At 32.0% G+C, this 27275-nt stretch overlaps 1 protein-coding gene across 1 annotated transcript in view; it reads left to right on the top strand.

Annotated features, from left to right (window-relative positions):
- LOC143252952 (transformation/transcription domain-associated protein-like) overlaps positions 1-27275 on the top strand; it is a 258974-nt gene that overhangs the window by 36547 nt on the left and 195152 nt on the right. Inside the window, 6 exon segments of the mRNA XM_076505896.1 lie at positions 5630-5740; positions 6683-6787; positions 17600-17683; positions 18824-19018; positions 22882-23048; positions 23800-23893. Coding sequence (XP_076362011.1) covers positions 5630-5740; positions 6683-6787; positions 17600-17683; positions 18824-19018; positions 22882-23048; positions 23800-23893 — 756 coding nt within the window.

Genomic DNA, 27275 nt, shown 5'->3' with positions numbered 1-27275 from the left:
AGTTCGTTTGGTTTTCCAACGTAACGTTTTGGGACAACATGAGAATTATTGCTCCATTTCGGCTGTTCCACACTTTAAACTAAATCTACTAAAAAAATGCATCAGAAACACTTGAAGCCATCTCTTAATATTCACATCCTTGTCAAGATTTTTCTAACAGTAATTTAAATTTAAAGCCTTTACAACACCTGAAGGCAACCCATGCGAAAGACCAACTACCCTATTAGAAAAATAAAACTTAGATGAAGGTGACTCGTACCCTGTTAAAATTTATAGTTATGTCTCCTAGTTCTACTGTTCTTACTGTTAAATAGTTAAAAAAGGTTGATGGATCAACAATATCAATTCCTTTTACAATTTTAAACATCTCAATCAGATCTCCCTCAAGTCTTCTTTTTTCAAAAGAAAACAATTCGAGATATTTCAGCTTGTCCTCATATGGCAACCCTACCATCCTAGGCACCATCATAGTAACCCTCCTCTGAACCCTTTCTAACAGTTCAATCTATACTAAAGTAAAGAGCTCAAGACTGAACACAATATTCCACAGCAAACGATTTTAACTTCTCTCTTTCTAAAACTGTTTGCATGCACTTTTACCACTAATTGTGTATTCTCCACTATTCTGAACTCTGCAGCTATGAGAGTTGTTTTTTTAATTTGATTCCATTTTAAGAATCAAAGTACATCTAGTTCAGTTTCAAATTAGAAAATGGCCATAACGTCAAGTAACTCGAAACCAGGACTGGAAAGGCCAACTTCAGGTGTCTAATGCTGATGTTTGAACTATCCACTAGTCATCCTGGCAAATTATAATAATTATAATTAAAATTTTGCTATAAGTCTTTTAAAACTTGCATTACTTTCTGAAAAGAGCCATAAAATCAAATAACTCAAAACCAGAACTGAAAAGGCCAACTTAGGTTGATATTTGAACTTAGTTATCCTGGCAAGTTATGATAATTAAAATTGTGCTACAGAAAGTTCTTTAAAACTTATATTATTGTACTTTCTCTTTACTACTATAAACTAGATATAAAAATTGGATTTTGAACTATTTAACTTTTTTAATTCAAAAATTAAATGTTTTGTTTTACCTTGATTCCTTTTTACAAATTTTAATAATTTTACTTTACTTTTAACTTTTTACTAGATGTTTTGTGCAGGTAGCTTAATTCCCTTGCACCATAAAACACCAAACCAACCAACCTCTTCCTGTACATCCTTTTTGATATCCTAATTTCCTGTTTCCTTTTGAGCTGATTGTCTCTATGATTATAATCATCTCTTTACACTGGTGGAACTCAAACTGGCCCTTCATTGGTCTGGCAGTACATCGATTGGACCTGATGATATACACTATGACATGCTGCACCATCTATCTCCTGCTTCTCTTACTATCCTTCTGGTTGTTTTAACCAGATCTGGTAGGAGAATGTTTTTCCTGATGCCTGGCACCAAGCTATTGTCCTGCCTTTCTCCAATCCTGGGAAGGATTCGAAGATTCCTTCAAACTACTGTCCAGTTGCTTTGATGACCTGTCTCTGTAAGACCTTAGAGAGGATGGTTAATGCTCATCTCATTTGATTCCTCAAATCAGACAAACTCCTCTTGTCCAGTGTGGGTTCTGATGACAGAGCTCCACCATGGACCACCTGATTTGACTTGAAACATTAATCAGAGAAGCCTTTCTCAAATGACAACATCTTGAATCAGTATTCTTTGACACTGAGAAGGCTTATGATACAACATGGAGGTATAGCATTTTGCGAGACCTCCATACGTATTTGCCCATAAAATTAAATTAATCCATTACAGACCTCCAAAAATAATAATACTTACATGCATAAAGTCAAACACAAAAACTATAAACACAATAAAAAAACAATAAATGAAAAATTAACTGCACTTTACCTGTGCTGAGGAGAGCTGATGGCGTAAGTGAAAGGTGGTGAGGAACGTGGAGAGTAGGAGGATTATTATTGTTTAGAAGGGGAATCACCTTCCATAAAAATGTCAGGTAACTCTCCTTCTGGGGTTCTTTCTCTTTCCTGTCTCTTTGCACTGCTACAACCTGCTTGAGACTCGCTGGACCTATTTCTCACTAAAAACTTGTCTAATGAGTTTTGTTTCTGCCTGTATTTTAAAATGTTTTTGAAGTAACACATGACATTGATATTGAAAAGGTTTATACTGTGGTTTGCTACAGCTTTTTCAGGGTGAAAGTTTTCTACAAAACTTTGTAACTCTCCCCATTTTCCACACATTTCCTTGATTAGTGAACTAGGAACATATCCTCCCTTCTCTCCTCCTTATCTGAAGACACTTCCTTAGTTGCATTCTGTTGTTTCTATTTTTGAAGGTCTTGGAGCTCTTCCGTGGTGAGCTCAGTGTTGTGATCTTCCACCAACTCCTCCATATCATCACCACTCACATTCAAGCCCATACACTTGCCTAGTGAGATAATATCCTCGACAACAGGCTCAGCCTCAAAGCTTTGAAAGTCTCTATCTGCTACTGAGTCTGGCCACAATTTCTGCCAGGCTGAGTTCATGATCCTCAAAGACACTTCCCTCCAGGCTTTGTCTATGATCCTCAAGCAATGGAATATATTAAAGTGTTTTTTTCCAGAACTCTGAGGGTTAACTCTGTGTCAGAGGTCACTTTAAAGCACCTTTGAAACAGTGCTTTGGTGTAGAGTTTCTTAAAGTTTGATATGACCTGCTGGTCCATGGGCTGAATGAGAGGAGTCGTGTTAGGGAGCAAGAGCTTCACGGTAATGAAACTGTACTACTCCACCAACCCGTCCTCCAAGTTTAGTGGGTGAGCAGATGCATTGTCCATCACAAGAAGGGCTTTGAGTGGCAACTGTTTTTCTGTAAGGTAATTCTTTACACTTGGGGCAAACACTTCATGGACCCACACCATAAAAAATTGCCTGGTTACTCATACTTTACTATTAGCCATCCACATGACATTTAGTTTACTTTTCAGGACATTATTTTTCTTAAAAACCCTTTGGTTCTCAGAATGGTACACAAGCAAAGGTTTAAATTTTAAGTCCCCACTTGCATTACTACATAACAGTAGAGTTAGCCTATCCTTCATTGGCTTGTGTCCTAGCAGTGACTTCTCCTTGGTGATGTAGGTCCTCTTTGGCATTTTCTTTCAGAAGAGGCCTGTCTCATCACAATTGAACACTTGTTGGGGAATAAAACTCTCAACTTCTACATAGTCCTTAAATTCCCTAACAAATTTATCAGCAGCATCTTAGAACTGACAACCCTCCCCATGTCCCACCACTTCTTCCTAAATTTTTCAAACTTCCCCCAATGAGCCTTAAAGGCATCACTTGTATCAGCACTCATTCCAGGAGTGTTTTTCAGGAGGTCAGCATGCAACTGCTTTGCTTTCTCACAAATGATGGTCTGAGAAATGCTATCATCAGCTAACTGTTTTTCATTTACCTAAATCAACAACAGTTTTTCTACCTCTTCCATTGTTTGTGATCTTTGTTTTGTAAGCACTGTCACTCCTTTTGCAACATCAGCTCCTTTGATGACCTCTTTATTTTTCAGTTTGGTGCAGACTGTAGACTTTGCCATACCAAACTGTGTAGCAAGGTCAGACATGTGAACAACACTCTCATACTTCACTGTGAAATCTTTTTTCATCTCTATTGTGGCTCTAACAACTTTTCTTCTTGGTTTGCTGCTTTCATTATCCTTCTTTGACCCCATGGTGGCTTATTTAATCAGAATATTTAGAAAAACAACAAAACAAAAAGAAAAATGAGAATGTTCACAGCAGATTTTAGCGGGGGTGTGGACTCAGCGACAGGTGCAGGTAAAATGTTTTGGGCAAGTTTGGCATGGGCTGAAAATGGTTGAAGGATCTTTTGGGTCATCAATCAGGTTATTTTGGGGGTTTGGGCCATGTTAGCTTGGTTTGGGAACCGCGTTTATGTTTGACAACGGAGGCATTTTTTTCTCAAACAATATGTTTGAAAACCGAATTGTTCAAGAAGGGAGTCGTTCAAGAACCAAGGTACCACTGTATAGATTTAGGGGCTGTTTTTTATATAATTTATCTGAACATTCTTTTACTTTTGGGTTGTGAAAGTATTGTGTATTAAATAATGTATGTTTAAATGCTACAGAAAGTTTCTCCAGTGAGAAGACCTAAGGTAAAGAATATGAACATTACAGTTTAGAAAGAGGTTGAATGTATAACAAAGAAAATGTTATAGTTTAATAAAGTGTACAATGTTTGAAGACAGTTTCATTATCATCAGGTAAACTAATTTACCTGGATAAAGGTTTATATAAATAAGTCACATGACTGGATATTAATGGTGACAAGAATCCCATTTGAAGTAAAAATTTATTCTCAATACAGCTGGTATGTATATTTTAATTGAAATTTTAATAAGTGTTTCAACCTTCTTAGGCCATCTAACAAAAAGAGTTTGCAACAGTTGAATTTTTATTACCATACTAGCTGTCTTGAGAATTACTGGATATTGTTTAAGTGCTAATATAAATAATTTGTTGATTTTGGTTTTTAGTTTAAAATTGTGGTATTATTCTCTTGAATAAATACACTGTTTTTATTGAGTTTTAATGTTTGTTAACATGTTTTTTAAAATTATGTTTACCAAATTAAACAAAATAATCAACAAATTTGATTACTTTAAGTATACTATTTAGATAATATGGTGGATTACTGCAAAATATTCTGATGACTTAAATCTTTGTTGAATATTCTGAGTTCGGTTTGTTGCATTTTGTACCTCTTCAGGTTAGGGTGAGGGTTTGTGTTTCATGCTTTCTCTTCATAATTCTGGTGGATAAGACGTTAAACATTCAACTTTCAGATCCCTTAATATCATATTACCATAATACAGTTATACTACAATGAGGTTCATACACCCTAGCCACTACACCTTTGATGTAGCTTTGGTTCCACAATCGTATAATTCCAAGAATGAGATGTGCATCAGCATATTTGGCGCTTTGATGATTCGTTTGAGCACTACAATATTTCCAGAGTAGATGCATTTGGTATTAAAAGATGAACAAGTTTTGGAGTGTATGTATGTATTTTCATACACATATAATGTGTTTACAATAATATTTACCCTCTCACACTATCCTGCACTTCCTCTCCATGATAATGGGAAACTTGTATACAGAATTGGTATAAAGGGAGCATTGGCATAGTAAAGAGTCACAAGTTTAAAATTGTTAAGGGTAATGTAGTGTGGTATAAAGATTGGAACAAGCAAAGTTCATATCAATACTTAGATGGGCAGTGAAAAGAAACTTTCATTGCATTAAAGTTAAAATGTGAGAGAAAAAATAATTATATTTTCATATTAATTGAAAAAATAAACCATACTTGTGGAAAAAAATAGTAGTAATGGTCTTGGTATTTTTGGAAATACCAGATTCAGTAATATTCTATCCCATTGCTTAATAGCACTATCATGAAAAAAAACAAAAAACATTTGAGCAAGCTGAGATTATAGTTATTTTGGAGAATTTTTAATTCATTTATACTTATTTTTAAATTTCTTTATCATATACATGTAGATAAATGTTAGATTTAATTTCATGTTGTTTTACAGACAATTGTAGCATCTCCTCAGTATCCTTCATTTCTTGAACATGCTATGCGCATCTTCTTAAGGATCTTACAAGAAGGAGAACCACAGTTCCTGGCTGAGCATAACCTTCAGGTATTCTCTAATGACAATTCTGTAAATGATTCCAAAATTAACAAAAGGATACCAGATGTCTGTTTTCTTTTGGTTTGATATTTTATCAAAACACATTGGTTATAGTAAAGATAGTGAACATAAAATATCAATACAGTTTTTTAATAATTAAAATATATGTATTTATATGAAATTTAATTATATTTACATATATACATCATTGTATTTTGGTTGAAAGGTTTTTGGTGATTAAAACAATACTTGTGTTCATAGTAAAGAAAGTTAAGAATGATTTACATTTTCAGTTGTTTTATGTGCACTCATCTATATATCTGTATATATTCTCTTACTAGCACAAATAATTTATGAAGTTTTGAAAGGAAAAAAAATTTTAAACATATTAATTTTTTTAAGCTGTCTTCCACAATAATTTGAACTTAGATGTAGTTAGATGTAGTCTACCCACCCAACTGTGAATTAATAAATACTTTTCAAGTTTTAGCAGAAAGAATATGCAAAATATTCATGATATGGTTGCAGTCATAAATTTATTTTATTAGTTTATTTTATTAATTAGTATTTATTTTATTAGTATGAATTACTATATCTAAAATGTACTACATGCAAGCTGTTTTGTTTATTTCACAATGTGGAAATTACAATTATATTAAACTCTGTGACTCTTGCTGTTTCATACTTATTATGAAATGGAACTTGTTTATTATATGCACGTAGAACCAGAAATAAATAATTTTCTTTTTGTCAAAGCAATACTCAAACCAGTTAGCCTGTGACTACCTTTAAATGTCTTTAATGTTATAGAAGTATAATTTGTCTGTTTATCATAGTGTATTTCTAAAGTGAAATCTATTGCTATATTGTATTGTGAAATCCTTTAAATGTAGTAAATTATTTGAAAACTTGTATGTATGTATGTATATCTTGAAGTATATTTTTAAATAGCAACTTCGAAAACTAATTTTGGAAATAATTCATCGTATTCCTGCCAACGAAAACTTGAAACCTTATGTGAAACAAATTTTAAGTCTGATGTTTCATTTGCTAGAGGTAAGAACTTTATTAGTCATTAATGTATATTTATTATATATATAAATTTGTGAATTTATTAGAGAAAGCATATGCACTAGTTGATATGAAAATGGGTGTATCTATAGAAATAAGTCAGATACATTAATCTAATAATATATGAAAATTTAGAAAGATATCTGTAATTGATTAAAATAGCTTCAGAATAAAAATATAATTTCCTGTATTAATTCCAAGATAGTTTTGTGCAACATTTTAGCAAGCTTTTGTGTACACTGAAGCATTAGTGTTACTATAATCTCTTACATTTAACTCTTTTGGAATGTAAAAAATGTGGAAAAGTTGAAGGACCAAAGAAATGGGATACGAGCTGATGTAAACTCAGTTTTTACATTAAAAACTGTTGGTAATTTGTAATATACAGTCTTGGTCCAACTAGGTTAGAATAACAACAACAACAAAAAAAAAAAACAAGATAGTAAGATACATAAATTCCAAACATTTATTTATTTATTTTTTACCAAAACAATTAAGTGTAAAGTGTGAGATTTTTATCTTGTACAAAAATGGTGCCCAAATTACCATTTTTGTAGTGACATTATTAGAAGCTTGTTACTCCCCTAGATTGGTGGTTCTCAACCTTTTTTGCCCCATGAACCTTTTTCACCATATGTCAGGATGACATTTCCCCCTTTCCAGGATTGTCTGACTGATAAGGTGCATTCCAAATAATATGCATATAATATTGGAAATCTTTTTTTTTTATACTAGTACATATATATTTACTTGGATTATTTCTGTAATATAGTTTTACAAATTTAATAGCAACAGAAATTTTGATGGATTTTAAAACTTGAATACAAGTAGTTTTTTTTTTTAATAATCATAACTAATAACTTAACAGATTAAAGTTACTGAAGCATATTTCACTAAACAAAAAGATTCCAAGAAAGATGAAACCTTTTCTGAAGCCTTGGTAGTTGTTTTCAAGAGGAGAACAAAAAAGAAACTCCTCTTTGTATGAAACTGAGTGAACATATCTTACAAATACCAGCAACTGGGAACGCGATGCCACATCAGTCGATTCATGAAGTTGAATTGAAAATAAGCCAAATGCTGCAGACTTGATATCCTGCACAACTTGATCCTTGATGTCAATGGCCACCTCACTACTCTTCCTTTGAACAGTACTGTTCAATAGTGAAACTGCTGCAAGTGTCTTTCCCAATCCTTTTCCCAAGACAATTTCCACCATTTTAAGAGTGCAAAGTTTGATCAAAGTTTCCCCCATTATATATAGTTTTTTTCTGCTTTGCTTTCTCTAGTGTTACAACACAAAAAGCTTCAATAACCTTTTGGTTCATTTCTTGGAATGGCCCTGTTGAATCCAGATTAATCTTTCTGAGAACAATCCCGTGACATTCAAAAAAGCTTTTGTCCTTGTGTTGAGGTGGAACATTCTGCAAATGTTGCTTCAACTTTGCTGGTTTCATAGAATCAGTTGACAAAGCTTTGCTACAAATAACACATTGAGGCCTTCTCCATTGATGATGCTTGACATGAATCCATGTTGAATACATGAATCATCGTACTCTCTTTTTTGACACTCTTGATGGACTCCAAATTCTGTGAATAAAAAACAAAAATAAGTCAAAGATAACTATAAATGGAATATTTCCACAGATAAAAAAGTGAAATATTAATCTTTATTTTTAATTTAATGTGTGATATTCAGTAAAGTTTATTGAATGTCACATAATAAATTAAAAACAAACTACAATTTCACAGGTTATGTACAATCTGTAGAATTGTTGTTTGTAGAAAGATCAATATTCCAACAGTTTGAATCTGCCAACTTGGGATCCAATTTTTCCCCCCTGATTGAGAACCCCCTGACTTTAGATATTCACTAGAGCTGGGAAATTAACATGATTAATTTCTGTAATTCACCTTACCCATCAGCATCAATTACACTCATTACTGTCATGTAAAATAAACAGTTGATCAAAACAATGATTAAATTAATTAATGTCATAAAAATAGTCAATTGAAATTAATTTCTAAATGTTCCAACTTTCTCAAATATTGCTGTTATGAATTATCATTATTATTATTGATTAACTCAAAGTTGTTCAGCCTAATTGATTAGTGCCATGACTCAAAAATAATAACTAACCAAAACTGATGTTCTGGTTATTACTATTTTCAATTATTCCAACTATCCAAGTCTCATTTAAGAATAATTGATTTATATCTGCTGTATCCAGTGCTGACTTGACCTTTCACACAATACCATAGATCATAAAGTTAACTAAGATATGACAGAGAAAGTATTAGCTGGGATACTATTTATTTTATCAAATTGCATGAAAAACAACTATTTTTATGGGAATTAGATTGAGTTGGTAATGTGTATTTGTATTTTTAATGACTTGTTTGCAAGTGAGAATTAGAGTGAAAATTAATAGCAGCTATTCAAATACAGCTTTTGACTTGTTAAAAACATGAATAATTATGTTAATCTTCTTTAAATATTCAAAATTTATATTTTTTATGTTTATTTATTTTACCTTTTCTTTTTACAGTTGCTACATTTTGGATACTAACCATCTAATTTCAGAAATGTTTGACTTATTCCACAGATTTTTTACAAATAAAAGAAACATGTTCTATTAAAATATATTATATCTTTGCTCTTGTGATCTCATTTGTGATAAGATTCTGCAAGTTTAAGAGAAAGATATTTATAATTTTTTGTAAACTAAAAAAGACTGAAGTCTCAAATTCAAAGGTCATAAATGAACATAAACTGCTTAGAGCATCATTCACATGGAAAAAGTAATGCAGCATCATACTGTTTGTACTGTAACTGTAATAAAATATAAAGAGAACACTGCTTTATTTTGATATTTTAACATCACAACTAAAAATCTTTTTACTGAGTTTATTAGAAAATAACTTGCAAATTTTGAATGCATCTTTTGTGTGTAATCTTAATGAGAAGATAACTTTAACATCAGTGAAAGAAAGTGCACATTAGTTACATCTTCTTATGTAAAACTCTAAAACTCTTTTCAGGATCTCAGATTCATTTACATAATTAACTTCATAGACAACTGGGTGTCAATTTATTTATGCACACATCTTTGTATTCTTTCCATTAAATGAGGTTTTGAAGATAAGTTAATTTACAGCTGAATATAGTACTCAAGGTTTGTTCATATTGTAGTGTTATAATTTAAAATATAAAACAAATTTAGTTATATTTGATAAGAAGTGCAGTATTTTGATCACATGGATTTTATAGTTTAAAGCTATGTTAGTTCTCATCAGCCTGATGAGGAAAGTATGTAAATAAACTCAATTTCAATTTAAAATTTTTTGGTACTTATGTTCAACTAACAGTTTTTAAAAATAATGATTATTTTATATAAAATTATAAAAATGAGGTTGATTCCAGTTTCAAAATTAGAATAAAATGCAAATCACTTACTGGACAGGATAAAAATTAGTAAAAAAAAAATTAATGTGACTGGAAAACTGTCATAAATACCACATGTTGCAACATACATTACTGCACCATCTTCAGGTGTGTAATGTTTTGCAACAAAGTAATATTTATTTATACAATTCCGAGATAACTAAAAAGATAAGTCATGGACAAACTAAAACACTCAGTCCAATATTAGATGTATAGTTATGAATTGATTGTATGTTGATGTGTACTGTGTGGTTTTCATTAAAATGGAGACTGCATTATGGCTTGAAGTAACAAATGTTTACCATAAATTTATTCAATTTTTATATGTGAAAGTTTTGCATCACTTTACTTGATTTACATTTTTTTGTTTCCTTTTACTGCTTCAGTGTACTTTATCACAGTATTGTATTAGGTGTTGATAATCATGATCTATTTGACCCATGGTGAAATTTATGTATTTTTTATATAGGAGTTTTGAAGTTTTCGATAGGGAAGCTAGTTAATAAACCACAAATCATAAAATATCGAAGCTTTAAACCAGCCTTCTAATTACATGGACTCACATATTTAGAAAACAGTTGTAATACTCATATTGAGAAACAAAACCTTAGATTATTTTAGGCCAGTCTTGTTCTAGAAGTTGTATTGTTCAACTGAAACAGGTTTTTAAGGGTAGCTGATGATCCATATCAAAACATACAGTTAATTTTGTATAATTTATGTTTATTATAATAAAGCATAATAAAAACTAATTTCAGTCATCAGATTTTATTTTTTAATTGAACAATTATTTGTATTACAGATAAATAATGTTAAATAATATTACAGATAAATAAAGAAGGTACACTTTCTGACCAGTTTTGTAGATAAATTTTCATAACAAGAGAAATGGATCTCAATAAATTAGTATATTACAATATACTAAAAATATATTAGTATATTTTTGTATTTAATAGTATGATTATTTTTAGTACAAACTAATTAGTAATGGGTGCTATGGTCTTAATTGGTTGTTTAAGGATATTTTCAAATCAGTGGAATAAGTGAGAAAATTAGTGATTTTCAAAAACATTTGAACAAGCTTAAACTTTGAGGAGAATCAGGAGTTCCACATTCTTGAGGTTTAAAATTATCTTTAGTTCACCAGTTACCATCTCCTTGAAATCCATAGTTGATGCTTGTTTAAGCTCTTGATTATTACAAGGTTGTCATTTTTTATTATAACATTGTGTTTTGTTGATGTGTTGTGCAGTGCTTTAAGAATTACTGGGTTTTTTAGGAATGCTCATTTGTATAGGTATACAACCCATTTAGGGATTTAACCTGCATATTCCTTTGTACTGCAAAGATACAGACATTTACATAATACAAACAACACTCTTAAAATGAAAGAATTTCTCTATGTTAAAACTGATTTAAATAAGCACATAATTTGAATGTAAGGATATGAAAAACTAGTGAATATAATCTCACATATGGTAACACTACTACTATAAATTTATTTTGTTTTTGAGCACATATACCTTTTGAAACTTTGAAGACAGTCAACATGCTAAATATTTATTGTATTAATATTGTTAAAAATCTGTTAAATGTATTAAGGTTTATGATACAACTTATTTCTTAATTTAACAGAGAAAAATTGTTTACAATTCTGAAACTGTGATTTACAAAGCTTTAACTAAATTCATGTTAGAGCTCGTTAATCAAAGTAGTGAAATGAACATACAGCTCAGTGTATGATGTGCTTCAATTACAATACAATCTAGCTGACCATCATAGAGTTGGTAAATTTATATCTAAGGATGGCTAAGGAATTCAATGAGCATAATATAAATAAGCATGCTTTAAAAGATGATTCACTTACTTTCATTTGTTCATATACCTAATAAAACCCAGAGCAAGGCTAGAATCCATTGCTGAGCTGCAAACCAGCTCAAAATAACTACAACTATTTTTTCACTGATGTCAGCATAAACCTAACTCCACTCAATGTGTTTTTGAGCAGTACACAATGTAATTTTTAGTCACAATAATGAGAAGTAATTTAAAAAAAAATCAATTATTGTGTAAATGATATTATCATTACCTCTTGAAGTTAGCTTTCTTATAAAATTATGTTCCTTTTAAAAGCTGAAGTACAGGGTGCAACATGAATTATAAGCCAATGATAGATGAACATTAGATGACTATAACATGTAGAATACTCAATACATTGCACATTGAACAATACATATATGAAGTGAAGAATACACAGAAATGAGTAGCTTTCACTTAGGGGGAAACATCACAAAACTTGTAATAAAAAACATTTTGTAAATGTATAATGATGTAGGGGTGGCAGTGCTAAAATTGAATGCAAACAATACATAGATGATATAGTTATACAAAGATCATCCCTATATGACTTTCAGTAATAAAATTTAATGGTACACTGTAAGTACATATCTGACTTTAATATCAGTGGTTTGTTTGTTTGTTTGTTTTTTCATCTTGGGGAGATTTGACTAATTTCAGCTGTTCCCTTCAGACTTGCCTTGGCTCTTTCTGTGTTTTGTTTGAAAGTCAGCCCATTTCTCATGATGTTCATACTGTGAAATGCAACATCATTATTACGTGGACAACTGGCTTATTGCAAGCAGGTATCAGCCGCTCATATTTACCAACATGGGTCAAATTAGAGAAGGACATTCCTTTGACTCGCTCAATTCATTTGGGGGTGACTTTTGATACCAGTATAAGATGTTCTTTGGCTTCTCCTTTATGTCTCTGTTTTATGGAACTTTAATTCATCATGCCATCTTGTCTGGATTTTCATCTTTTCAAGGATGTATCCTTTGAAGAATGGGAACATGGGTCAATCACCAGAAAGCTTCAGGCTATTGGTCTGCAAGTGAAACCATCTTTCATATTAATGTTTTTGAACTTTTAATTGTATGTCAGTCTTTATATCACTTCCTTCTTCTAGCCTGTCATTGTCTAGTGAAGGCTTATTTGGAGAATTCTACAGTATTGGCAATTGTCAAACATCGAGAGGACACTAAATCCAGAGATCTGTGTTTTTGATTGTTAGATGTATTATATTGTGAACATGCACATTTTCTTTCATCTTACTGCAGGTGCTTTCAGTCTAATCATGGATTGTCTTTCATGTCTAGACTGAATGTATCCAACAGAGTGAGCATTAGACCTTCTTGTTTTCAGAGACCTTTGTGACCAATGGGATTCTCACCAGTTGGATACTTATCTGTGGTTCTTAGTACCAAGATACCCCTCTTTTGGCCACCCATACTACATCCACAGGCTTTGGTGATCAATGTCTTGAGCAAGAATTAATCACACAAGTACCTTTTATGTGTACACTCCCATCCAATTGCTTCATCAGGTAATTTCTCTGGCACACTCCACTCCTTGTTGGGTCCTCCCGGTTGCACTACATTGGCCAGTACAACCTTGGTTTCCAAGGCTCTACTGTATACTCCTTTTACCACTAGTCTCTTTTCTGTTTCCCTCCTTTCTGCATCAAGTTTAATTTCCCACTCTGCATCCCTGTCTAACCATCCTGCATCTTCATAGTTGGCATTTATCTACTCCATGGCAAAATGATCTGGTTTTGCATGTCAAGTTGCCTTCTTGTTAGCTAGCTCCATATAGCCATCTTCCATGGAAGTATATTAGTGTAAGTACAAAGTCTTCTGCTGTTGGTCTGCTAACAGGAGGTTTCTTGCTGACAAGGTTCTGTGGTTTGCATGTCAGAATGGCTCTATGACTGTGGGTCTTCAGTCTTTCTTTCCACATGTTGGACAGCCCTATTTTGTTTTCTGTTTTTCCCAATATTGTAGGGTTTTCATTCCCCTGTTCTGATTGTACTGATGTGTTTCTTCTGGATTTGGAGATATCCAAGGTGTCCTGCCCTTCTGGATTGGGACATTAATGTGGCCCTCCATGCTTTCATTTTACCTATGCTTAAATTACTTTATTATGCTACTTGTTTCATCTGTCCCTTAAAATATATTTCCTTCTCTTGACCTGTGGACATTGACAGTCTAATTTGTTTACCATTCACATTTCACTTACTCTTTGTTATCCAATCCATCTTCTTCTTTATCTTGATAGTTTCTTCTCCCTAAAATATTGGCAGCCTGGGGGGTTTGTTAACCATTTTCTCACATTTCTCATTCTTTAATATCACATCTTTATCCTAGACTGGATCTGAATAGGCTTCTGTGTCTCGTTAGGACCCTTCATTCTTATATAGCACACACTCCTAAAATTGAGTATGTGCAACTGAATATTTACCTTTCTGGCAATCCTCCTTACTTTGTGATTTTTTACCTTTATCTTTATGAATTGGGTCTACATTTTAATTTGTGGACCACTCCTAATTCATTCATCTCTCATTATCTTTGTCATATCAGGCTTTACTTTATAGCAATGGGGATTTGTCTACCATTTGTGACCATTCTCAAGACTTCTGTTTCTGTGCAACTTTAAAGAGTAAATTTTCATTCTTTCTTTTCTTTTTTTTAAGGATTTTTCCCTTCCTTTTTATCATATAGATCCTGTCCTGTGGCAAGTTGTGCCTGACCAGGGCTTTTTTAAATAAAAACTCACAATGTCAGCCATGTTGACTTGTTGTCTCATCTTTGGCTTTGCATGCTCACCATTGAGATGAGGTATTTTACAAGATCACTTGATGGTTAATTACATCGCAATAGTGTGTTCCATAAAGATGCCCTTTCTGGATTGTACCTCCTATGGATTAGATTGGTAAAGCAGAAGAGGATTGTTGTCCATCCCTGCCAATGCCTTGAGTGAATAACTTGATATGGTCTGCTTTTCAGAATAAGGTTTTGGGGTCACTCATTGCACTATCTCCTGTGATGATGTCCCTCCAGTCTCTCTATCTCATTTTTGCCCACCTTTCTTTCAGTGGAGTTTTGAATTCCTTACCATTTTCAGTTCCAAGCCACCAGAGTGGGTGACTTTGCTGGCACTTTTATGTATGCATTCCACAAGGACAAGGTTGGAACTATTTATTTGAAAGTAGGTGGCAGTATTCTATTGGTGTAGGTGCTACATTATCTCCAGAGGAGATGAGCCATTGCTTTGCTGGTTTTGGGCCTCCTGAGACTATTTACACAACCACTGAATTGAGCTATTACCTTCCTAGATGATATGGTCTCTGCTAACATTTGCACACTCACAGGAATTGAGCCATCACCTTCCTGATTGATGTGACCTCACAATACTATTTGCACAACCATGGAAATTGAGTCATTACCTTACAGAAGTGGTTCTTAACCTGGGGGTCATTTGAGGTTTCTCGGGGGGTTATGGAAGGTTTGGGAATTATTGGGGAAATTACAGAGCAGTTTGTAGTTTTTGTGGCAAGTGCCTGTAACTGCTCATCAATGAGAAACACTCTGAAGTGTGGCAGTTGAACTGCATCGAGATGCTTGTTGCGCAACCACCTGTATAATTTTGAGTAAAAATTTTCATATATTACAGCGTTGTGAATTGCTTAAATTTTTTAACTATATAATATTAATACATCAAACTTAAAATTTAAATATCAAAGTTTCCATCGTATTTAGTATATTTTCTCATTATATATATATATATATTATATCAACCCTTACATTGAGTGAATAAGTAGGTTTTGTATGATCATTAATTCCATGAATTTTGCATTTATTGAGCACTTGTAGCATTTCTCAAGGTCATTTATTTGTAACATTTTCAATAAATTAGGATCTTTATATAGTTTTGTTTTATTCTATCTTTACACAAAGTTCACCATTGCAAAAATTATTATAGGGGTCACGGTAATACCCTGGAGAGTCTCAGGGGGTAAGACGATAAAAAAGGTTAAGAATCACTGCCTTACAGGATGACATGACCTTCCTCTTCCTTTTACACAAACACTTGTCTTGAGCTGTCACTTTACTGGTTGGCATGACCTCCTGATACACTTTACATAAGCACTGGAGTTGAGTTGTCACAGTTGTAGTTAACCCCTTTGATTGAGAGACCCTACTTTGCATTTTCATCAAAATCAGTTTCCTGTGCAAAAGTCTGGGATTAGAGTGAACCAATCAACATAAGTACTTGCACAGGTTCAGGCTGCTTATCTTCCTCCGCTGTTGCTCCATCTACGTCTTTGGTCACAGCAGTAGCATGTGGGATTGATACCTGTGTTGTCCTCAGTTATCCATCATTCTCATGCTGACATGTGTCATGGTTGGGGGAGTTGATTCAATGCAGTAGACATCCTTTTGACACCAGGTGTCAATTCCTATACAGATATATTAGTAAGGGTATTTGTGACATATCTAAAAATCAGTGTGAATTTATGCCTGATTTTTGAATTTGAGGTGAAGATGGTATAATATTCATTCTATTTTTGCATTAATGTCAGAACCTCACCAGTAGGTTTAGGATGTAGTTGACTTATTGAGTATGGTCCACCATGCCTTAGCCACTCTACACCTCACAGTATCTCCCCTTGTGCATTATCCAACATACACATGGACAAAAAAACGTATCTGGCTCAGAAGTTGTGTGGTTACCCTCTTCTATCTTTGAATCTATAGCTCTTGTTAAGGGAATTCTTTGGTCATTTTGGGGTGTACTTCTTTCATTTCCTTGCACCTATTCTTTCTCTTTCTCAGGGTAGGATTCTAGCTAATATTGCAAAAAAAAAAAAAATGGAAAGTTATAAATTTCCTATACTGAAAATGTATTTCCAGTAGGTACCTACTTTTATTTCTCCAGTGCTCATATCATTTACCAATCATGGAATGAAGCATGATGATTTGCATGAGAGATATGTTTGAATATAGTAATTCTAATAAGGTGCAAGGTTTGTGGTATGTGTAAAGAGAAAGTTTGCATCTGGAGAACAGTACTGAACAAAAATAGTTAATCTTGTGAGTATAGGAAAAGTATAACTTCACAAATTTGAAAAGGTACATGCACACCTTATCACTGAGTGATATTTTTATCTGTATAAAGAAACAACCAACCAAGGTCTTTAAAATCTGTGAACCTTTCAAAAATTGATTGGTAAATTTACCAAAATGCATTTGTTGTCACCAGAAATGGATCAGTGGAGAAGCAGCAACTGCATATACAATAAAGTTAATGGTTGATAGTCTGAAAACAATTCTATATTAACAGAATTTGGTACTTCTGCTTCTCAAGTTGTAAACTTGTATCAATATTGATAGTATGGTTTAATTTCAAGGCAAGTAAATTTCCTCCATTTGTGGTTTCAGGAACCAAATTAAGTTATTTATTTACTTAATATTTCTTAAATTTTTTTTGTTAATGGATGTGATTTCTTTCAGATTGAAAATGAGGAGAATGTATTGGTATGCTTGAGGATAATTTTGGAGTTACATAAACATTTCCGACCACAATTTAACCCAGAGGTTAGTTTGATAAAACTGACTTATTCTCTGTTGAAAGTTCTTTACAATTCAACATATATGTAACATGTTTATGATTGTTAACTTTATAGTTTTTAATTGTTGCTTATATGTTGAATATTTTTTTGCCATGACCAAAGACTGAAGGTTGAAGAAAATGAAAGTTTGAATTAATAAACATTTAGTGTTGAAATGCATATTACTATGCTGGAAATTTAGCAAAAAATAATTGTTAGACAATCAATGGTAAGAAATGAAAACTAAACTTAGCTAATGATATTGTTGGAGTAGTTATTATTCTGTAGCAGAAAAGTGTATACATTAAAAAAGTCATTTTCATTTTAGTATTAATATTTTTTTATATATTGTTACAACTTACTACATGTGCTCCAATTTGGAGTTTTATTTTATCAAGAAAAGCTAGAAAATAAGTAGTAAAGTGTTACATTCATATACTTATCCATATACTTATTTTTTTTAATTATGAATCTTCTAGAAGTTTTAATAAATAAAATGATAAACAAGCTGTTAAAAGAAAAAAACAAAAAAGATGTGTTCAGTACACTTCAACTTTTTTTAATTTTGGTTGTTTTGAAATGATTAAATTAAAGTATAGGGAAAAGTAATTTCATAAATATGCAGCAGTTTTCCATTTCCATACCCAAAAATATTCATTTCGTACTAATAAAAACTGGAGGATTTGTAACACAGAAGAACTTAGTTGCAAAAAAATTATAAAATAATACATTACTACTGTATATATATATATATATATATATATATATATATCTTGTTTTTAGATGTGAAAGGTAAGCAGTATGTTTGAGATAAGTGTCTTTATGTTTGCAGTGTTGATAAAGAATATATTGTGAAATTGATTTAATGTAACAGAAAACCTACAAAATAAAGTACATACAAATCTTTTTGTCCTTCTTTGTTTTAAAATTAGTGTTAAATTTCTAAACTGAAATAAAGTTAAATGATCAGAAAAGTTATATAATGTTCTTTTATATAAAGATTTGCTAAGTATGGAAAAAAAATGTATAGTTGTAAAAATTAGGTATAAGCTAGTTCAGTTTTGTCTCTGTTTCTTAAAATAACATATAGAAAAGAAAAACAACTTTATAATTCTGTATTTTTCAGATTCAGCAGTTTTTTCAGTTTGTCAAAAATATCTACAAAGACCTACCAAATCACTTGAACAAGATATTTGAACCAAAGCAGCAACAGAGAGAGAAAGACTTGTCTGATGTAAACATTGAAAGATTGCTTTCAGAAACATTTACTACTACTAATATACAGACAGAGAAGAAGAATCCAGATGGTAGTATAGTGTCTGTAAGTATTTTAACTTTTTTTCTTTGTTTTTTTAAATTAAGAAATCATATAGGTTCTCTAAGATTTAGTTTTCTTTATAGGTTTTGTATTTAGTGTAAAACCGTAATTTTACAAGTACCGTAAAATAAATTAAGAACAATGTTATGGTGAGATTAAAATAAATGTTTGGTATTTTGAATTACTTTCACCAATTCTTTAAGTTAAAGATTTTCACCAGAAACCAGATCAAAAAGGATATTCATTTACAGTTAACATTTTGTAACACTAAAATGCTTCTAATATATGCTTTGTGATAATATTTGTCCTTTCTGGCAGCTGCATGTATTAACATAAAATGAAGTTAAACAGTCTTTGATCGTATGTGCACATTAGCAATGCCTTGCACTAACTTTAATTTCTGTGAAACTATACATATCAATGTGTAAGATAATTTGGAATTTACTTGGTATCTTCATGAATTTTGATAGCTCGTAACAAGTATTGCAAATGTTGAACACACACAGAGAAATAAGAATTTTTAATTAATTATTTTTAGTAAAGATTTGTTTATGAATTTTATAGAGCCACTGTGCCTCAGACTCTGTCTAGTCTGAGGGTAATATTTGTGTTAAGAATAACTTTTTTTTTCATCTTCCAGCTTTCATATTTTATTTGTATAATCTCTAGAATCTCCTAAGTAAAGGTATCAAAAGTTACTTCTTTTGTAAGTTTTATACATTATCTCTTATGTTCCATACCATAACACTAACTGTAGCTTAAGTTAAACCATATCTAATTACTAGGCTAGTTTAACAAAGCAATAAATCACCTAGTGATAGCATAGCTGAAGATACGTTGAACAAAGTATCAAATTACATATCGCAGGAGCAACTTGCATGTGTACTTGCAGTGAAGTATTTGTGTTTGATTTCATTTCATTTAAGTTTTCTTATCTATTCTAGTAAGTTTTTTAACTTTTACATTTTATTATTGTTGTTAACAAATGTATACCAGTCAATAAAAATATGTATAAAAACAAGAAACGTATCTCTTACTGTTGTTTATAGGCCTTTTTGGTCTTAGTAACTTACTCTTAGCATACTTTGCTAAGATTTCTTTTTCTACTCTACATTAGTTCTCCAAAAAATGACTTGTGTAGTTTTTAAGTGCACATTTCAAAACATCTTGTATATATTGTGAAATGTGGTTTTTAAGCATTTGCATGTCACCTATTTGAAGAGCTGTGCATGCAGGCAAAGCTCAACATTTCCTTTTGGAATAACAAGAAAACAGGCACAAATAATAAAATTTATTTTGCAACATGAATGTTCTACACTAAATTGTTAGAACTTAATCACATTTCAAAATGTGATGCAAGTTACATTTTTATTATTTAAATTTACCATATGTTGTTGTTGAATGGCTCTTAGCATGATTGGAATGCTCAACAATGGTGGCAATATAAATAAACAAAGAGTGCAACACAATTAACCTTTTTAAAATCCATGAAATAATTTAAATTATTACATTAACTTAATTTTTTCTCATTGCTGGACTAAGAATGGGTATACTTTTACTTAAAAATAATAATTCAAACAGTAAACCAGAATGCCACAAAAGTACTATAATTTGTCTGGCTTTTTATAAAAACTTAACACAGGTATGGGTTATTGAATTTCCTTGCTTACTAAAGCACCAACTTGTGTTAGTAGGCATACAGAAGCTGTTGATTAATAGAGGTACTATAATAGTATAATAAAGCTGAATTTAAGAATAATAACTTTGGGGTATCTGTTATCAAAGCAACCATACAAATATATAAAAGACGAAGTTTTATCTTCAGAAACTTTATTTTGTGAATTAATACAAGAGCAAAACTAGGCATAAACAAACTTACTACTGGTGTGTTTAACATTGCACTGGCAGTAATCATCAGTATTATTTTACATAAAAATTATATGACTGAGATACTGAGTACTACTTTGCACTGCAATACTGAAAAATTGTACTAAACATACACTGGTCTGTAATAGAGCAAAAGGTTTGGCAACATATCGATTTAATCATGAACTATTGAGTCTAAACAATTTTAGAGTGGTCACAATCATACGTCTTTTTCTGTATGCCTGGATCATTGTCATTATTGTTCTTTTCTGGGACTGGTAGGAAAAAAAAGATAATATTGGTTTTATTTTCTTGGAGCTTGTGACACCATATTTATGGAACTCGAATTTGACCTGAGAAAGACTATCTCTGATTAGACAAAATTACCCTCTTTGGTGTCCCAAGAAAAAGCTCCTTGCATAACAAGTAGATAACTTTAGACATGTGCTGGATGCTAATTATACACTGACAGTGTGGAAATTAAACCACAGAACTGTTCAGATATGTTGACAGCTCATTGGGTGATCTTAGTGTTATATATTTATATTATATTAATTAATTAAAGATAATAAATGACTTTAGGTAAATGTTAATTTATTCAACCAGACATTTTCACTTATGCATTTTTCAAGAGTCAATGAATGTCACAGGTACCAAAATCAAATTAGAGTAACCAAAAAGAAAATAGAACTACAACAATATAAGGGAACAGCACACATCAAGTGTGCTAAAAGTATTGTTAAATGGGTTAGCATTAGTGATCATAATAGAAGTTAAAAAATAAATAAAAGAAGCATTATTATGGGGGCCAGACAAAGAAGTCTATTAAAGTTTCTGTTAAGAAAATTGTCACAAATCTAAAATTTCATGTGGTGATCAACTAACTGATCAGATTCAAGGTTACAAAGAGGTTACAAACAAATCCCTAACTGTTAACTCTCAACATAGGCTTAGTCAATTTGACTGAACAAATGACCTCTTTGTACTTGTTTGAAGTCTTTGTAGATCTGATACAACAAACGTATAATGTAGTATGTGTAGAATATTATTCCTCGTCTTTCTAAAAAGTGGTCCATGCTTGTTGATAATGACAGATGTATAGACACATTTGTGTATTCACATGGGTATTACACACTTATGTCATTTTCAGCTTAAAGCTAATACTTTAAGGTTCATAACAATGAAATTAATACCATGTGAAAAAAGTAATTACTTGGATAGCCTAACCTCACACACAAGGTGTATCTCATAAATAACATTTTCAGGTCTTAGTGGTTTCCTCTTCAAGGCAGTTCAGACATTATCATAATGACTTTTTCTTTAGACTGACAAAGTGAACTTTATCTACTTTTATAGGATTAGATGACAATGAGTAATTGGCTTATGAAGTTAAAATTATGTGAGGAAGTATTCAATCAAAATAAATTTCTTAGATAATGTTTGACTAGGAGAAAAGCCTTATTTTTATGGTATATACAAGGAATTATTTCATTGTGAGTTTAGCTAGTGATAATCTGTCATCAAAGAATTATTATTTGACCACATGATTGTTATAATTTTTTGAAACAAAAAATCCATAAGTGTGAATTATTGATCATCACACAAGAGTGGTTATTTAAGGGTGTTGGGATAGATACCAGATACTTACAATTGTAGATGCAATAAAAGAGTAACATTTAATCCCACCATTTGTTTGAGAGTAGCTACTTCAGGAAACATGTGCTAACAGCTGATTGCCTTCCCTTTGGTCTATAGCTGAAAATTAGGGACAGCTGATGATCCTACAAAGTTTAAGTGAGCTTCAGTGACTGTATTTACAGAATCACATAAAATTCTGGAAAATGCATAAAGGATTTATGTTTGAGTTTCTCAAAAAAATGTTAAAGTGATTTGTGTAAATTAATTCTCAGATACTGTTGATTAAGTGATAAAAAGTTTATAGTAATCACAGTTGAATATGTAAGAAGAAAGCAGTGAATTACTTTTCTTGTCATTTTCAGTATAACATAATTCCCAAAGCTGTGTTGTCCTTGAAAGTCTTGGCAGAGTTACCAATCATTGTTGTTCTTATGTATCAGCTGTACAAACAAAATGTTCATCAGGAAGTAGCAGAATTCATTCCATTAATTATGGTAACAATCACTTTGCAACCACCACCTGACCTCAGGTAATTATTGTTATAGTAGTTACTGTATTATTATTATTATTACTCTGTAACTATCACATAACTTATGTAATCACTTATTGTATCATATACAGCTACAACATTATTACCTGATTTTATAGAATTGTGACAATGTTTGATCGTTGAAAGAGGAGATCTTGTTAAAACATAATCTTCTAAACATGATTTGTGCAATTCTTACTTATTATTGTATTTCATTTCAAATACTTAAAAATTTTTGAAGTTTACAATTTGTTACTGCACAGTATAAATATTAATTTTATTGCAAAGGTTAGAGACTACTGTGAGTATGGGTCAGTGTGGCTTCATAACTTGTGAGTTTAAGGCTAGCCAGTATCATGCTGTTGTGTCCTTGAGCAAGACACTTTACCTCCATCTGTTCTGACGTACCAAGCTGTATGATTGGTACCAGCTCTTAACATCTCATTCATGGGGAACGGATTTATATTCTCATCCATTTATGCCATTTGAAACCAGAGTATGAAAGCATTGGTTCTGTGTGTCTTGTAAAGACATGGAAAGAATTTAACTTTTTTTTAAACTAATGCCAAATATGTTTATGATTTCTTTAGCTATGTTTGTTATGAAATTGAAAGATATATTAAATTTGATTGTGAGTGAAATTGAATCGCCCTTTATTATTTTTGGTTATTTCTAATCAAAATAGTGAGTAAAGGGGAAAAAATGTAACCCTGAATGCTTGTGTTAATTGATCGTCACTTCACTTTTCTAGGAATAGTATGGCTTTGAAAGAAGTAATAGTAGATTTTATGGCAGCACAGATCAAAACCCTGTCATTTCTTGCTTATATTGTGAAGATTTATCAGGTATGTTTGACCAAATTAAGTTTATGAATAATAATAATAATGCTTCTTGGCATTTGAAACATTAAACATTTTTATAAGATGTAATTTATTGGCAGTTCCAAAAGTCATATTATTTGTTTATCTGGTTCATTCAAGTACAAAATACACAAATTTTATGTAGCAAGAAAATGCTTCAATCACAGGATTAGTGTAGTTGTACTAACCCTATTTGTTGAAATAGATTTATGTTACTGTGTTACATCTGTACTTTTAGAAATTATGTACCTTTGTTTCAAAACTTTTTTGACTTTACTGGAAGCAACATTTAACTTCAACATGTTAAAATTTTGGGCTTGTTAGCATGCTTAAGTTTTAAGTTTCTTGTATACTAATCTTCTGTGTTAATTCACACGAACAGTTCTACAGTTGTAGCTTATGTAAAGAATTAGATGGTACTCATCATTTTCAGCCTTTGATGTGCTGCTTTTTTTTTCTGATAGACTCTCTTTCTTGAGATTATTGGCCTATTTCTGCAGAGTGAGCTCTCCACCTCTTAGTTTTCAGTGGCTGTGTGAATATCTCAGTTATCTGATGATTGATGTTTTTTTAAGTGGTGAATAGCCATCTTCCACTCTACTGAATTAATTTGTATGTTACTCTTCACTTTGGCCAGCTTTCCTAAAATTACTTTATTATATAAACTTTCTCTTGGAGGAATGATTCTATTATAACCTTGCAACTATCTTTTTATACAATGCTAAATTTCTTTTTTCTTTTTTTTTCATACTGACAGCTGTGGTTCTATTGCTGTTTTTTGCTATGTCTTGACACACACGTGCACACACACCCCATGATCAAGGAACACGGCCTAATGTGTCATATTCCATAACTTCACATGTCTAGACATTGTTTGAAATGCAATGGGGTTCTGTCTTACAATTACCCAGTTATTCCACAGTTTACACTTTCGGAGACTTGTTCACTCTTGTATCTATCCAATACAATATGTATACTTTGATGACTTGCAAGAAGCATGTGGTGTTATGATAGCTTTGCCTTTGTTGCTTTGTGTAACCTGTTTTTGTAGGATCTGACTGTCCTCTAATCTCTTCTTCGTACTTGTGTTTAGCCAAGAACTAAAGTAACTATTGTGTAATCTGTTTTTCTATATCCAGACAGAGCTATTTGTTATTTAACCTGTGCTGAATCTTTGAGGAAACCTCAGAAAAGTTTCTTTATACCATACCTCAGATCTTGCTTTAACTGGCCTGTGCAATTGACCTTTCATGTTTAATGTGATGTTCCCAAACCCCATAAAAGTAAATATTGCATTATATCTTGTCAAATTTTCCACTTAGCAGTGTCTTTGATATCCTGATCTCAGTACTATTTGATGTTATCTTGCAGGTTGGTATGTAGATGAATCTAAGTCCACTCCTAAAAATTTATTTACATCATTTTGCTGTCTCTTCAGTTTTAAGATACTGTTTGCTTCCAGTTATGATTCTTCAAGCATTGTGGAATCTTTAGTAGGCAAAATATTCTCTAATTACTGCTTGTATGCTACCTGGGTCTACATCTATGATTGTATTACAACTCAAGTATGTCTGTACACTTACAATCACACTTAGTCATTTTGTGTTTCACAGGTACCTCATTATAACTATCAGTACATTTGGTGCTACTCTTGTGGATAGAATATCATGTGTATGTTGACAATGAAAAGGGTTCAAACAATCCACATTATCATTCTTTTATCTGTAGACATTTTTTTCTTGTCATGTTTTGTATATCAAAGGTACTTCCCCTGGTGGTTGTTATGGACTGCACTTGTTGATCATACAATTTCTTCTGCAAGGTGCTTCCAATGGATGTTTTCTGCTTGGATAGACAGCACTTGTTTTACTATGATGTTGCACTTGGCACATACTTATATGAGCCAGTTGTCTTTAATTTAATTCAGTTTTGCCTGTAGTGATGTTTCAATTTTGATCACTAGGCAAATATCATACCTTTTCTAGAAGTAGTGCTATACTCCTCAAATGTGTCTTTCTTTAATGATTTTGCACACCAGTACTTCCAGGACGATCTCTCTATGCTTCCTTGGTTGCATAAGTGTCTTCACTGGCCCCCTCCACCTATACAGTGTGGGATTCTAGCTCTGGGTGAGAAGGCAAGACCATTTCAGAAGTTAACATTTATTTGCACTGAAAATATATTACCTATGATTACTTATGTCCTCTAACTCATTGCTCACCCTTCTGCCATGCTGATGTACAGGTGTATCTGATGTGTAACTGCCAATTCTTGAAAATGAGGTTTGTTCCAGAATAGTTAAAGAAGCTGGCTGCATCAGTAAAGATGGTGAAATGTGATTGGTGGAGAATTATTACATGATCACTACATGCTCAAAAGGAAAATAGTGTAAATGGAAAGATATAAAAGACTGGTGTACTTTTAGTACAAACTTTCAGCAGTGCTTATGAGGCAGACTAGGATCTAGATGGCCCTAAGTGAAGGGAGGTAAATTCATTTTCAGTGTAAGAAAATGTTAACTGTGGCAATGACAGAGTTTGTAAAAGTTGATTTAAAATCATTTAAATCTGAACTATTCAGTTATATTGTGCACTGAGTATGTTATATTAAAATAATTTTGAATATTTGAATAAGCACATCATTCACAACCACACCCTTTATTAATTCAAAATGAAATGTAATGTATCATAACTACATTTTAATATTATCATGCCACAGCTGTGGTAAGTAAAGTGCAACATCTTGAAATGTGAGAATCCGTAAACAAGAAGGCCATTGCTAAAAGCCATTGAAGTGCCTCAGGTGACAGTATGCAACACAGTGAAGAAAGATATCTACCTTGTAAAGCAACTCAAGCCACATATAAAAAGATTTTGCTTCCAAAGTATACTTTTCCAACCATTACATACTATATGCAGGTGAAGAATGAATTCAATGGGTATTCATGATATTCCATTCAAACACATTCCAGTAATGTTATTGGATTTTTATGACTTCAGACTTATGAAAAGAGAGCTGAGAAACTGTTGTTCTCATACACTAAATAACTTATGGAAACCAAACAGGGAAGAGAAGCATACTTTGGACATAACATTATGACAAAGCATTTTACAATTGAAATTATGTTGCAGGACTATTTCAAAGAGGAACAGTCATTAGGTAAAACATGCCTACATGTGGCAACATGGACTATAGCAACAACATTTTAATATAGTGTACTCAGTCTGTGTAGTTCCATTTTGTTGATGGTTTCCTTGGGAACACCATATAGCCTTTTTGAAATCTTGATGTTGTCATGTACTGTCATAAGTAATACAGAATCTTAGGACAGAAAATGTTATAGTAAAATAACAGATAAATCAACTTT

Source organism: Tachypleus tridentatus, chromosome 6, assembly GCF_004210375.1.
Source record: "Tachypleus tridentatus isolate NWPU-2018 chromosome 6, ASM421037v1, whole genome shotgun sequence".
NCBI lineage: Eukaryota > Metazoa > Arthropoda > Merostomata > Xiphosura > Limulidae > Tachypleus > Tachypleus tridentatus.
Note: the sequence above shows the minus strand (reverse complement) of the source record. Positions and strands in the feature narration are given on the sequence as shown.